Here is a 15,339-nt window from a genome sequence, read left to right as displayed (position 1 = left end):
CGAGGTTCTCTCAGTTCGTATACGGTGCCACCAAGAAGCGACAAATAATTACTTTGACCCATTATTAATAACGTTTACCGACAAGAAACCTAACATCTCACATATTACTTCGGTTTTCTATTCAGTATTAATAAACATGAGTGAGCCGCGATTGGAGCGGTATAATCTAGTCTGTCACATTATAGAATGGAAAAAAACCCAGTGAACCGTGCATGCGCTAGATTTTTAATTGAATTTCGCTACCCAACTAAGGGAATAACATTTACAGTGTTACTTATAAAAATTTTGCAAAGCTATGCTTAGTTAAACACACATTTACTCGATCAGCTGTAAGTCAAAACCCGCTATCTTGCTTCTTAATAAGGTTTAAACTAGGAAAACGGTGATGTTTTTTACAGCTATTTAAGCATTTCTTAATCACTCTTAACGCTAAAATAAGTTTAATAGTAAGACTATATAACTCATGTATAATTTTTCTACAATATATATATTTGAACAAAACGTTTCAAATTAATCATTTAATTTAGGACTAATTCACATTATGAGCCGGTGTCACATATCCAAAATCAGCGGTTACTTCATCAACAAAATTGCTAGTATGCGCCTGAGAGCATTATACATATTTAATCAGTAATTAACCTAATAGGTATCTAATATCTCTAATTAGAATATAGTAAAGTTGATTTAGTTTATTAATTAAACAGTGGTAAAACATTAATTAGACTAAATAAGCACTAATGGGCTTTAATAATTAATATATTATTAAAATAAAGTTTCAACGAACCCTTAACCTTTGCGCGTTTGAAACGGTACTTTAAAGCAATGTGTTTATAATTGAAAACATTTTGACCCGCCGCTATTTCTATCAATATTCCAATATGAATCAAGTGGTATATTTATAACGGGGTTATATTTTTAGGGTTCAAATACCTAATATATTATTTCTCGATAATTTTACATTGAATGTAAAATAAATACAGTGGAAACTTTCGAATGTACATTATACCAATTACTTTAATTTGTATTGTGTTTACGAAAACAAAATATTAATTTGTGGCATTTCATTATCATTTTATGCGTGCACCGCAAGGTGACCCCACTACACCTTATGATAAGTGGAGTAGAGTCCAGATAGAGTATTGTTTGACGAAAGATTTTTATCCAACACCGACTTCTAGACACACGTTCGAACTGAACTAGAATGCCCGGCTTAAGATATTGTCAACATAAAACGTGCTACGGTCGATATCTAGATGGTAAACAGTTATTTTATGCATTCATTCATCAAACGATATTGTCTCACTGCCAGGCTTGAGCCTGCCCAATATATACAAAATCCAAATTATGAAAGAATACAGCTTTATGTATTATCCGGAACCAGTAATCTACCAACAACTCTAACTTAACGACATTATTTAATTCCCGCGACGCGGGGCAAATGTCGCTCCATTTTATTAAAGTTTGCTAGCGATAAAAACATGTTACCGGTTTCCCGGCGCCTGTGTCACCTTACTTATTTCCGGGGCAGGATTTTTTCGATAAATTCTTAAGTTTCATTATGTACGGGCTGAAAAATATAGTTCCATTAGATCAGCCATACTCAACCTTTTTTCTCATGGGGCCACAAACACGTTTCGGTCTTGATGCGCGGGCCGCAATTAATATTTAGGTATTAATAACAAACATAAATTAAAATTGGCGATGTGTTTATTGAAAAAAGAAAAGGTGGTCACACTAAAGCCAGCTATGCAATACATGATATTCTGATGGGTGCGAAATTTAAAAGCTTTGCCTGTAACTCCAGGCGGACCAATCACAAAGGCCCGGCGGGCCGGAGTTTGAGTATGGCTGTATTAGATGATGCTCACGGCTTCCGTTGACTGAGAATTTCCCAGTTTCAGACATACTTTTCCACGATAAAGGCAGCTTGTATGATTTAAGTAGTCTTGTAGAATCCGTTAAGTACAAATATCGAATCGTCTTCCCAAATAAAAATTATAAGTGAGATTTTCGATCTTAAATTAACAGTGTTACTTATAAACTTATTTTAGCGGTAAGAGTGATTAAGAATTGCTTAAATAGCTGTAAAAAACGTTACCGTTTTCCTAGTTTAAACCTTATTAAGAGGCAAGATGGCAGGTTTTGACTTATGGTCCAGTAAATTTGTGTTTTAACTAAGCATAGCTTTGCGAATTTTTTTTAAGAAAGACTGATAATAATGTCATGGCATCTAATTTTTATTATAATTAAAGGATATTTCTTACTGAATGAATCGTATAATAAAAATGCTTAGGTTTACGAAGTTATCTAAAATAATATCTTTGTTAGAATTTTGATATAATTTGACACCAGATTACAGATAGCCCAAGTTCGGAATTTGTATAAAATTACCTAGTCTTGCCATAAATATTGTAATAAAGAAAAAAGAAAATTGTTAACTGCAAATAACATTTATTACTTTTACAGTGTGTCAGTTTAATACATAAATATAAAACAATTAAAAATATAAAAAGCTTATTCGAAGTGGTCTCCATTGGCTGCAATACAGTCCTTTAAACGATGAGGCCAGTTATCAATAGAAGCACGCACTCTTTCCATGGGAAAATTCTTCACTGCCAATCGTATAGATTGTTTTAGGGACTCCAAATTATCATGGCGTTTAGAGCAAGCTGTACTCTCTAAAACTGACCACAAATCATAATCCAGCGGATTAAGATCGGGACTAGACGACGGCCAGTCTTCAGCTCTGATGAAGTCCGAAACGTTCGATTCCAACCAAGACTGCGTGGACCGAGCTTTATGACCCGGCGCCGAGTCTTGCTGGAAGGACCATACTTGGTTATTGAACATGGTGATGTTAAGGGGCTTAACTACCTTCTCAAGAATGGTATCTTGATACACTTGTGCCGATGTTTTGATACCTTTTTCACAAAAAATATGGCTCAGTCACTCCTTCATAGCTAACACCCCACCAAACCATCACTGAAGTCGGATAATGTCCACGTTGCACTCTGTCGACTAATTGGGAAGCTTCCTTAGAGCTTTGAGCATAAATACGGTCATTTTGTTTGTTAAAATGTTGCTCAATTGTAAAAATTTTCTCATCCGTAAACAAAATTTTTCTGTGACCTCCCTTTGCGTACCGCTTCAGTAGTTGTTTCGATTTTACCACCCTATTCTTCTTTAAATTATCAGTTAAGAAATGGCCAGTGCGTCTCTTATAGGCTGCAAGTCCTAAGTCATCTTTTAAAATACGCGACATGGTTCTAGGTGCTATCTTCATTTCCCGAGATAAAATCTTTTGCTTTCGGACAGGATTTCTTCGAATTCTTTCCCTTACTGCTTTGACCACCTTTTTCGTACGAACACTACGTGGACGGCCAGATCTTTTTCTGTCACAAACAGAGGAGGTCTCATTGTACCTATTAATAGCCCGGTACACAAACATTTTACTAATACCAAGTGTATGGAGAGTTTTAAAAATTGCATTTGGCTCCATACCTACTTTGTGTAATGCTATCACAGCGATTCGGTTCTCTTTATCACCCCACACCATTTTAATATCGCAAAATATTTTACAATGTATTGGCGCCAAAATGAGAAAACACAATGAACAATCGTATAAAAATGACAGATTCGAAATTCAAATGTAATATTTTTTTATAATTAAGTGTAACAGTATTTATGGCCAGACTAAGTATATATAGTAAATGTAATTTTTATTTCGAAAAAGAGTATAGTAGGACTCGCATATCAAGAACCTTCACGCCAAATAACCTTGCCTTTAACAAAGAAATTATTACATTACCAAATAAAAAATGTATCAACTTAGAAGTTTGACGCTTGTCAGAAGGTAACACTTTATTTCCTTTCGTACCGGTAGCCATGTTATGATATATGACAGCTGTCATTTAGCTTTTTCAATATACTGATAGGTAAAGGGCGTACAGCCCCAAGAGTATAAGAATACTTTAAGTACGAAGTCAAATTCAGTTTTATTATATACGTATATAGGAATTACAATTTCCATCATCCGTGTGTGGCAATATACTCTAAATAGGAACGAAACTAATCTTGTGAGCCAATAAATGTATCAGTTACGAACAGATGAATCGTATGCTCGTTTGCAACCTATAACATAAAAAAAATATGGATTTTTAATGCTTGGTTATTTCCAAAATTTTACAGAAATTTGTAATTTTTAAAAGATCAATTTATTATTTATTTAATCATCTAAATTACCCAATGTTATTATACCGGGTAACGTAAGATTTTGAGCATCCTAATTCACATATTTTGATTCGGCGTCGATAACAGCGGTTTAGCCAAATTTACTCAGTACTGACGCAAGTTGACAGTCAAAACATATTATCACGCACTTCTAACATTACACGCTAAACAAAGACCTCCGAAGCATGGTTAAAACTCACTTAACTGTACAACTTCATCTAAGATTATGTTTCATTACCGTTAGTTTAATATTCCATTAACATTTAACGCTTCGCGACTAGGAGAGCAAAAAGTTAATTGAGAAAAGTTGCATTTTGTAGTTATTCTACTTTCTTGTTAATTATCTTGTTATGAAATATTTTTGCGAGCTATTTGCCTGCAAAATACGTGAACTTTTAAACAGTAGGAAATAGTTATTTGTTAATTGGTTCCTGTGGGAAATATTTGAATTTTCAATTACATTTTGGCGCGATGGCGTTAGGAATCACTATAGTGTATTGGGATTTATTATGCGAGAAAGGGTTATCATGCAGCTGCGAACCATACCTCGTTACCTACGCCTTCTAACTCCAATACTCAACTCAATGGCTCAACTAATGCACCCACTTTTCGCCGTGTGTTTTCGTCCCATGGTGTGATAGGAGCGAGCCTATCGCCATAGCGGACAGAAATTCCAGACTTCGGGCTGATACTGAGTAGAAAAACCCAGTATCGCTTTGCTCGACCTGAGGATCGAACCCAAGACCTCAGCACTGCAGTCGTACCGTAATACAAATACACCATCGAAGTGAAGTAAAACATATAGCCACTAAAAGTCTGGTCGCGCAGAAGTGTTACCTGTGACCGAGGTAGCAAACTGAAGATACTGTGGGTACTTCTCCACGAGGCGTTTGATGACGTCGATCTGTTCCAGGGTGAGTTGTACAGCATCCTTGTTCTGAGTGGCGCAGGGTACGAAGGCTGACCAAAACTGGAAAAGAAAATATGTGAGAAAAGCGTAGTTGGTTGTATTGTATTGTATAGTTTATTAAAAAAAAAATACACATAAAGGTACACATAGTATTATTAGCTTCAACATTCACTGTTATAAATATAATTAATTAGCTGACCTGACAGACGTTGTCCCGTCTTAACTATGAATTCGCAGCGCGCATTCTGTCAATCGCTGACAGTTATTTCAAACAATTGACAATTATATAAAATTAATATTTCGTTAAGTTTTCTTAAATTTTCTAACTAGTGGAGCGCCTGGGGGTTTTCACCTCGGATTAGAGTTATAGTGAATGAATTAATATGATCGATGTGGGATATTGTTTTTTAAACTATAAATTGCAATGTTTACCCAAAAATTTTTTGTGCACTCCATTTTTTCATTGTTTAAACAAATTATTATGAAAAAAATAATGTTTGACCATATATTTTCACTTTAAACAGTATTTTTTTTTTATTTATATGTTAAATCGTACCTGAGTAGACATATAGGAACATTTTTCAAAAATACCTGTGTATAAAAATAGCAGTAGGGATCTCGACAGGTAGAAAAACGTGGAGGGGAGAGTGGAGCGACATCTGCTATGTACAATGGAATTTCTCGGCCAGTTCAATTATAAATGAAACGTACTCTATTGTGTACATTTAAAAAAATAAGGTACTTAATTACGACTAATGAAAAGAAAAAAAAAATAGTACAAAATCTGTTTATTTAAATATATTACATTGTTGTCTATATCAAATATTTTCTTCTACTTCATCTACCTGTATAATAGGTGAAGTATTGGAAAAACTATTTCTGCTGCACTGTAAACATGCTACACTGCAGTATAAACCACTTTTTCTGCATCCACATGCAGCTCCACATCCCTTTTTGCAATTACAAAATAACAATTGCAATAAATTATCCGGAACAGGTAATTGATTCATTGTTATTGGGATGTATGTACATGTTATTGGAATACTTCCATCCCCAATTTTCAATAACTACGACATTTCCTAGCCATATCTGAATTTGTAGTTACACTCTTTTAAGGTGCTCAAACGCTGCATCAGTTGTTGGAGGCAGTGATGACAAAAGAACACTCGTATTTTTGGCTGTTGCTTTTATGAAAGAATTGAACCTTAATGTATTTAAACATGAGTTTTAGACGGAGCGCCATATACACTCAAAATACATGCTACACCTGCTTGCAATATATTATTGGGGTCTTCATTGATATTTTTAAATACTTTTACTGAGTCGTGTAAATCAATCCGTTTCTCAAAATTTCGAAATCCCTACTGCTATTTTTATACACAGGTATCTTTGAAAAATGTTCCTATATGTCTACTCAGGTAAGATTTAACATATAAATAAAAAAAAAACTGTTTAAAGTGAAAATATATGGTCAAACATTATTTTTTTATAATAATTTTTTTAAACAATGAAAAAATGGAGTGCACAAAAAAATTTTGGGTAAACATTGCAATTTATAGTTTAAAAAACAATATCCCACATCGATCATATTAATTCATTCACTATAACTCTAATCCGAGGTTTTACGGTTTTGAATGCTCCAGGCACTCCACTAAACTTTTTGCGCAATTTTTTGAATTATTTTTTCATAAGAACCTTCTCCTGACAATACCAACACACAACAAAAAAAAATAGTGAAATCGGTCCAGCCGTTCACGTGTGATGGCGTGACCAAGGAAAATAGGGATTCATTTTTATATATATAGATATACCAATCCTGTATTATATGCTGCCCAACGCTTTGGTTGGACAGCATCTGAATTTCTTAGAATTAAAATACGTTATTGAAATGCAAATACGTATTCGGTGTTAGTATTTCAATAACTTTCGAAAATGTAATGTATAATTTGTATATCAAATACTTATGGCTTCAAAATACATCAAGCAATCTCATTTATGGGTTTGTTTTGCAGAAAATAATTTTTGTTTGACAGTACATTTGAAAATCTAGAGTTCATGAAATGAAATTCTTCTTTAACAGATCAATAGGCTGGATTGTATTACTTCTATTACATTACCTAACACCTAACTGAATTTAGTAATTTGTAGTTTAAATAGTAATTGTATAATACTATAAATTATATTTTAATTAAAGATGGTTACCCCACGACAGTCGACACAATTTAGCCCGGCTCTGCTGCTCGGCACGGGCCTCCTCGACTTCTGATAGAGTTTTAGACCACAATGTTAACCTAATATGGGCTGGCAGTCTTCACATTCCCTCAAAATTCGTATAGAGAATATACGCTACAAAGAATTTTCACGCGGCCAATCGATCGACATTTCCGTACAATGGATTTGCACTCAGAATAATATTTAGTTATTAATCTGAGGATTTACATATTTATTTATTTCACACATTACAATGCTGTTCGTTCGAATATTCATTTTCGAACGACCTGGGCCCTTATTCTGTATGATAGTGTAAACGCGTAACGCGGCCGTGTCATGTTATCTTCGAGAAATGTGCGTGGAATGGTATTCTGTAAGCCAAATTTCTATAGTCCTAAACATGATGCGTTGTGTTACGTGCTTGTTACACACTGTGAAAATAACGTGCGGGATAGAGAATAAGGCCCCTGGTCGATTACACGCATATGACGTTAGATGCTTTAGCGACTAGGCCCGCGCCGTCGCACTACTCAACGCTATGCACGCTCAACACGCAGATCTAGACCTTTTTCATGACAAACCCCGCTTTGTATATAATGTAATTAAGCTGTCCCTAGATAGTTTATAATAAGTGCAAATAGTATATGTATTCAGTTTTTGATAATTATTTAATATTTACATAGTTAAGAAATTATGATATCCTTTGTTTTATAGAGTTTAAATTTGTTAGATATTATGTTTTAAAATTTTGTTAATAAGAATTTAAGTATTTTGGTGTTAGTACTGTAAACTTACATTGAATTTGTCATAAATAAATAAATAAATAAGTCTGAGCCAAAGTACAAACACGTACGCCGGTTCTAAAGTGATAATGGTATGATGGTGGTTGATTACCCCTGAGAGGCGACACGTCTTAGTTCTCGTGGCGTCTGGGAGTATATATCGAGCATTAAACGTAATGAATGGAAAGCACAGACGTGTTGCTACGACACAAATTAAAATGTTTATTGATTTCAATTATGTAAATACATTATGAGGTAGAAGAAATTAATATATCGAAAATTGTTACATTTCAAAAGCTTACCAAAGCTATTATTTTTGTTTGCTGTTCAGTTGTTTCACTGAGAGTGAGAGAGAGAGACATAGGCCGCGCGCGATTTGGTTATAGAAATACAAAATCCTTTATTGCAGAATGTAGGTACTTAATATAAAGGTGGTTTTTAAATATAAAAAATGTTCCAGTACATTCTACCGGGTGTGCTATATACTACTTTAGTAAATAGTGCTATAACTTTTACATATTTTTTTATATAATTTTCTATAAATGTTAATAATATAATATGTATATCTTCGTTTGTCTAAGATTCTTGTTCATGTGGTGAAAGCGTCTAGTCAGTTTAAAGTTAATATTTGTCAAGATTTTTAGGTGAACAAAGGCCACCTAGATGTTGTATCTAGTTGGCCGTGAGTATGGCGGTAAGTGACGCGACTGTCGTAGTGGTGGACACCGGATCATCAACCACTAAAGCTGGCTTTGCTGGAGAATCGTTTCCGAGGGCTGAGTTCCCATCTGTTGTTGGCAGGTAAGGATACATTTGAAATTGTCCAATAAGGTGATTATCGATGGTCGACAGAATTATGTCGGCGTGACTTTCGATTTTTGACTTCGGAACGTCATTCACCTGGCGATGATCGATCATTGCCAGGATTGTGTCGACCTTTAAAATACACTGGCTTACCCCAGAAGGTGATTCATCAAAGCGGACTATCGATGCGGTGGTCTGTACATCTAGTGTACGGCAGTATAATCAATTCGTGCATAATTATAACCTTCATCGAGAAAGCAGCAATAATCGACACATTTTATTTGTAGAGCAAAGTGACTATTTACTATTGTATCGTAACAGCCTATAATGTCCCAATGTTGGGCAAAAGCCTCCCCAAGATCCTTCCATGCATCACGATCCTGCGCTATGGTGAACCAGTTATTTTGAAATGATTCCAGTTCGTTTTCGATTTACATATTAGTATGAGAAAATTAAACAGTTTTTTATTATAGGTTTGGTGGTGTAGTTCTATTCTGTCCGCTGTAGGGACCACTATGAGGTCTTAAGGCGAAGTGATATTTAGTTTTTCTGCTCAGTATTAGCCCGGAGTTTATAATTTGTGCCCGATACGGCGATACGCTCGCTCCCTATCACATCATGGAACGAAACACACAGGCGAAATTTAATTTTCCTAGTTGTACCTCTGCCTACACTTCTGGTTAAAGGCGTGATTTGTGTTGTTTATTTTAGTATAGATATAATTTACGTTCAGCAGTGGATTTTATGTGGCTGATGATGATGATGATTATAATTATTATCGGCGAGTTTATTATGAACTGTAAAAAAAGTCAAAGTAACAAGAAATTTGTTACTTACAAAGCGACCGTAAGAGGTATTGCATCAAATGATAAAACAACTTTAATTACAATAGTGCATATAAACCACATATTGAATGCACTCAACTCAAAGCTATTACAAAAGCACTAACAGACCGTCGGAATACCTGCCGAGCTTTTGAGTCGATTAACTATTTCTGTTAACGGCCATTACAATGAACGTCTAAACTGCTATTACGTTTTATTGGCTTCTGTTTTATTAAGGAATCAAATATGGGGAAATAAGGGTCAATCTATAGATAATATCATGAAAATTTATATAATGCGATATGTACTGTAATTTTACTTAAATGAGAAATAAACGATTTCAAACTCATCTGATGTCGCTTGGAATAGAAGGGGGGGCAACAGACTGATTTTACACATGCCTTTCTTGTCTTAGCGTAAATAAGGATTGATTTTTTATCATCAGTTAAAAGTTATTAAGAAAATAATACAGCATAAATAAATTAAAAATGACAATTGTATTATTTAGGCTCATATTATACTGGCGAATTAGGAGCCAATTCACAGCAAAGCGGTATCGTACTGAAGGCGTAGCAAACTCGATACAAATTCGTAGCGAAGGCGTGGCAAACTCGCCGCAAATTCGTAGCGAAGGCATAGCAAGCTCGCCGCAAATTCGTAGCGAAGGCATAGCAACCTCGCCGCAAATTCGTAGCGAAGGCGTAGCAAACTCGCCGCAAATTCGTAGCGAAGGCATAGCAAGCTCGCCGCAAATTCGTAGCGAAGGCGTAGCAAACTCGCTGCAAATTCGCAGCGGACGCACAGCGAACACACCATGGGTGTATCGCTTCACCGACATCATTTTGCACGCAGTAGTACAACAACGCTTTTGCGCTTACGCTCCGCAATGCGCTACAGTGATAGTATTTGTCTCGCTGATAATATATATATCCTTCAAAGTATATCGTGCTAGTTAAATTACTTTAAAGTCGATTAAAAATACATCTAAGAGTTTAGAGTCAATTTGTCTACTATACGAGCTCCACCGTGGTAGCAAAAATGAATGGCTCATTGCTCGTTTTACTAAATAAAGGACGCGTGGAGAGCGAAACTAGAAGTTATTTAATCAACTTTTAATTTATTTCATTTCACTGTATCTGCTTTGAAATATACTGATGCAAAAACAAAGTGTTGTCAAACATTCGAGCGCGACAAACAAACCGCAATATCTCATTTCGCGAGCGAGCATTGTGCTTTGGACGTCAATGCTATTTCTATTCCACATTAGTATTTAATTTCCATAGTGATTTTGATACATGCTCAGGTAATGTGCTGCTGTCTTCATTAAATATATAGTATATTTAATATACGCGTTAAAAGAGTTTAATGGACTTATAATTAAGGCACAGACAAGCCGTTATTTAAATTTAACTAAACTGGTTAACGATTCAGTGCCTGCCAATGATCAACAATTTGTATTTTACAATCAGTTCCAGAATAGTTATTGTGATGGTAGGGCCACAGCCGATATGTCTTTTTACAATTGTTAACGCTAATAAAAATCAGAAAAAATGTATAGCAAAGACATATTATGCTGTCGATAAGTCTATTCTTAGGATGTGTCATTCGATACAAAGGTTAGTGTTAACGAGAGTTGAAAGGTATCTTGGCTGCGGCCGCTGGGAAAAAAATTGTGTGAAGCTTGGCGCCAACTTAAGACAATAGAAATAAGAACCTCACTGCTATTTTATAGACACCGTACTGCTGCAATACCGCTGATAAGCTACTTTAACTTTTTTTTAAGTCTTACGAATGTTTTATTTGAATCATTAAGTATAGTTTTTCGTAAGTATTGCCTCGGTAGCCTACGTATATTTTGTCGCGATACGACTATTCTCTCCACCACTCTAAGGTCTTGAGTTTTAATGCAGGGCAGTGATATGTGGTTTTTCTGCTTATTACCAGCCTGAAGTCAGGAATTTGTGGCAGATTTGGCTCTAAGCGCGCCTTAGTATACCATGGAACGGAACATACAAGGCAAAAAGTGGCTGGCCTGGTTATACCTCTGCCTATCTTTTCGGAGATGATGGTGATGTGGTTTTTGCGTGCCTGCCGCTTAATTTTTCCTTATCATAAAAATCAATTTACTGTACTCAAATTAGATCTTAATTCCAACCACTTCACGTAAATATAAGGTGTACTTATAACTTCTAACTTGGAGTTATTAAAAAGTTGGACAAACGTTGAATTATTTCGAAGTTACTCGCTATTAAAACAATTCGGGTTACTCGTGTGCGAGTGGATAATTATTTTGAAACATAACATAACTTTAATGGTTTGGATTACTTACTGTTGTACGTTAATGAACAAAAGCCTACGTTTCGAATACTTACTAGAAAGTAGATCAAAATCTTATAATTTTTTATTAGTAGTTAAAGTTAAAAAGGTTGAGTTAAGAGCAATGTACGAAATCATGCAAGCTGTAAGTTTAATATAGGGAGTTTTGACACGCAAGTATGACTTGATGCATCCTTGCACAATGAAAATGCGGTTATAATAGTGACCCAGTAGTTCTAAAATCCTTTGTCTCCAGACTACGTCGCCCAGGACTCGTGGATGGATTCCCTCTTATATACTGCGGTCGGGAAGCCATCGAGAAGCGAGGCCTCTCTTGTCTGAAATGGCCGATCAGTGCTGGCTTAGTGCAAGACTGGGAGGAGTTGGAGAAGTTGTGGCACCACACCTTCTACAAGGAGTTGCATGTTCCACCAGAGGAGACGAGGATCATGCACGCCCTGCATCCCCTAGTGCCGGGGAGGGATAAGTACCTATCAAAATTGTTTTGATTAGGAAATGTGTATGTACTGCCAAGCTACATTGTGCCAGCATTGTTGTAATGATTTAAATTACATTGTAACTAGTGTAATTATTGGACATTATACACTCAATATGCATTCTGAGGTACAGCCACCAATTCAGTCTTTCGTAATGATGTAATTCATTAGTATATAAAAAATACAATCCAAAGCCAGCATCAAAACTTAGCAATTGTTTAAATTACAAATAGAAAGCTATTATTCTTCACTTCAATATGAAAGCAGCGATAGCACCAGAGCTCGTTACTTCAAATTGCAGCTGAAGATATGTTTCCAACCGTTTCACTGTGTTCAAACGTTTGAAAACGCGATCCATTGTTAGTACTTTCAATCTATTGAAATAACTCTAGTAAAATAACAGTACCTAATTATGTAAAAAAGTGGAGAACGGTAGAGCGACAAATGTAAAGGAAAAGAAATACAGAAAATTACATTATAACGTTACAATATTATGTCTAACAAAAACCCTTTTTTATTTTGGTAAAGTTTCTATACCTATACTGATGGTATGTAGTTCCATATAACGTTAAAGAAAGCAGATTTACATCTTCACAACGCCAGATTTACCTGAATATGCTTTACTAGACATACACCCACTTATCTTGATATCAACCAGTCGAAATATATTGCTGTGGGAAGTTTAGCTTCAAAGTGAAGTTTGATACAAAATATATGAAGCTGTTGCTCGACTTCGACTGCGTAGAAAGTCTTGTAAGCTATAAAATTCCCTAAAACATTAGCGTTTCATATCACCATTTGTACGAAGTGAGTATCATTCACTTAAAAATCTGATTAAAATTAAAAAGAATCCACGGGTGCGAATTATCGGGATAAAAGTAGACTCAATCAATCCCAGATATAGTCTATATGTGTGTCAAATTTCTTTCAAATTTATTCAGCGGTTACCCAGTTCACTTCTAACAAATATCCTAACATTATCCCAAGCATTGGCATCTATAAAAGTAAGTAAGGTGGTTCAACTCTTAACCTTAATACATTTAATTTGCTTCAGAGAAAGAATGTCAGAAATACTCTTCGAGACATTTGCTATCAACGGAATCTATTTAGCCAAGTCCCCAATACTAGTGCTCTACGCCAGTGGTAGAACTTCAGGCCTAGTTTGGGAATGTGGTCACTCCTGCTCCTACGCTGCACCGGTCTTTGAAGGATTTCCATTAAAGAACGCGACTGTCTGCTCTTCTCTAACAGGGGAGGTGCTGTCAAATCGATTCCAGAAGCTACTGGCTGAGACAGGGTACTCATTCACAACGCCGGTGGAAAGAGATCTGATGGATCAGATTAAGGTATGTTAGTAAGGGCAGTTCTAAATATAAGTTATGTTGAGAAAGTTAAAAATATTAAAACAGTCATTTGATAGGAAAAGATGCAATTATTCATTGCTTGAATGTGGTTTTCTTACGTAAGCGGAGAAGTTGAAGATCGGCTGTAATATCACGTAAAAAATAGTGGAACTAAGAAACACTTTTTAGGTGACCGTGCTGGTTCGAATTTGTCCAGGTTTTCAAAATTTATTGTTATCTTACTGATATATGCAGGTACTACTCTATTCAAGTAACTTGAATACTCAAGTTATTAGAAATACTTAGTGTACACTGATTAAACTGGGTATTTTATGCCAAAATATTAACTAAGGACAAAGTTCGTGCTTCTACTACTGCTAAACTGTTATTTATTAGTCTTAACACCGCGATCTTTTAATCATTAAGGATTTAACAACAGGTGTTCGTAAAGTTTGTTGTTTTGAAATAACAAATAAATTTTCTATTATCCCTATTTTGTATGATCCTGGGCTATTAACAACTTTTCCACCATCGTGATATAATATGAACCTTGAAAGAAGAACAAGAGTTTTAGTGATACTAAAATAGCTTTGGGCTAAAATATTGTCTTTTTCTCCAAGTATGTCTGATTGCGAATTATGCTTTGCAATAGAATACTTAATTATAATTATCATATTTCCGGAGGTTAATATTTTCGTCCTATTTCCATTCCTTATTCTTTTTTTTACCATAAATAGGTAAAAAATAATCATGGTAGTAAATTCTATAATTTGTTAAATATAAGAGGGGGAAACAAGTGCAATTCTTGATTTTTCAGGCTGAAAAATGCTATATAGTACCAGACTACGAAGCTAAAATCAGTGAAGCCGTCAGCGCTGGTGAGAACAAGACCCGTTACGATCTTCCAGATGGTCAACACGTTCTTTTAGATGAAGAACTTTACCAATGTCCAGAACTTCTTTTCCAACCTTCTCTTGGAGGTTTGGACTGTCCAAACATAGTGGATGTCATATGTTCAAGCGTAAATAAATGTGATATGGATTATCGAGCAATGTTTTACGAAAATGTAGTATTAGGTGGTGGTTCTAGCATGTTCCAGGGTCTATCAGAAAGACTGCACGCTGAATTGGCTTCCCGGTTGAAAGGAATACCTGGTATGAAAGCGGGTGTTGACGCGATGACTTCCAGAAGGTTTGCTGCGTGGGCTGGGGGATCTATCATGGCTTCTATGAGCTCCCTAAAAGGCTTCTGGATGACTAAAGCGGAATATGAAGATGTGGGCCCAGAAAGAGTTCATTATAAGTTCTTCTGATGTATTCCGACTTTCAATTGAAAGAAATTTTATTAAGATGTCTTGGAATGGAATGGATGGAGGGATAATAAATATTAATTAATTGAATAGTTGTTTAGTTTATCAATCTA

At 35.4% G+C, this 15,339-nt stretch overlaps 2 protein-coding genes across 3 annotated transcripts in view; one reads left to right on the top strand and one right to left on the bottom strand.

The window, feature by feature from the left end:
* LOC115441433 (dipeptidase 1) overlaps nt 1-15,339 on the bottom strand; it is a 221,398-nt gene that overhangs the window by 42,226 nt on the left and 163,833 nt on the right. For both annotated transcript variants that reach the window (XM_030166216.2, XM_030166218.2), the window contains one exon: nt 5,068-5,200. In XM_030166216.2, coding sequence (XP_030022076.1) covers nt 5,068-5,200 — 133 coding nt within the window. The remainder of the gene's footprint in view (nt 1-5,067; nt 5,201-15,339) is intronic.
* On the top strand, nt 8,522-15,316 carry LOC115441434 (actin-85C-like). The gene is made up of 4 exons (XM_030166219.1): nt 8,522-8,934; nt 12,334-12,564; nt 13,629-13,920; nt 14,735-15,316. Exons 1-4 carry the CDS (start codon nt 8,822-8,824, stop codon nt 15,227-15,229), a joined length of 1,131 nt encoding a protein of 376 aa, XP_030022079.1. The 5' UTR covers nt 8,522-8,821; the 3' UTR covers nt 15,230-15,316.

The sequence above is a fragment of the Manduca sexta genome, chromosome 27, assembly GCF_014839805.1.
Source record: "Manduca sexta isolate Smith_Timp_Sample1 chromosome 27, JHU_Msex_v1.0, whole genome shotgun sequence".
NCBI lineage: Eukaryota > Metazoa > Arthropoda > Insecta > Lepidoptera > Sphingidae > Manduca > Manduca sexta.
The sequence above is the reverse complement of the archived record's forward strand: the minus strand, read 5'-3'. Positions and strand labels throughout refer to the sequence as shown.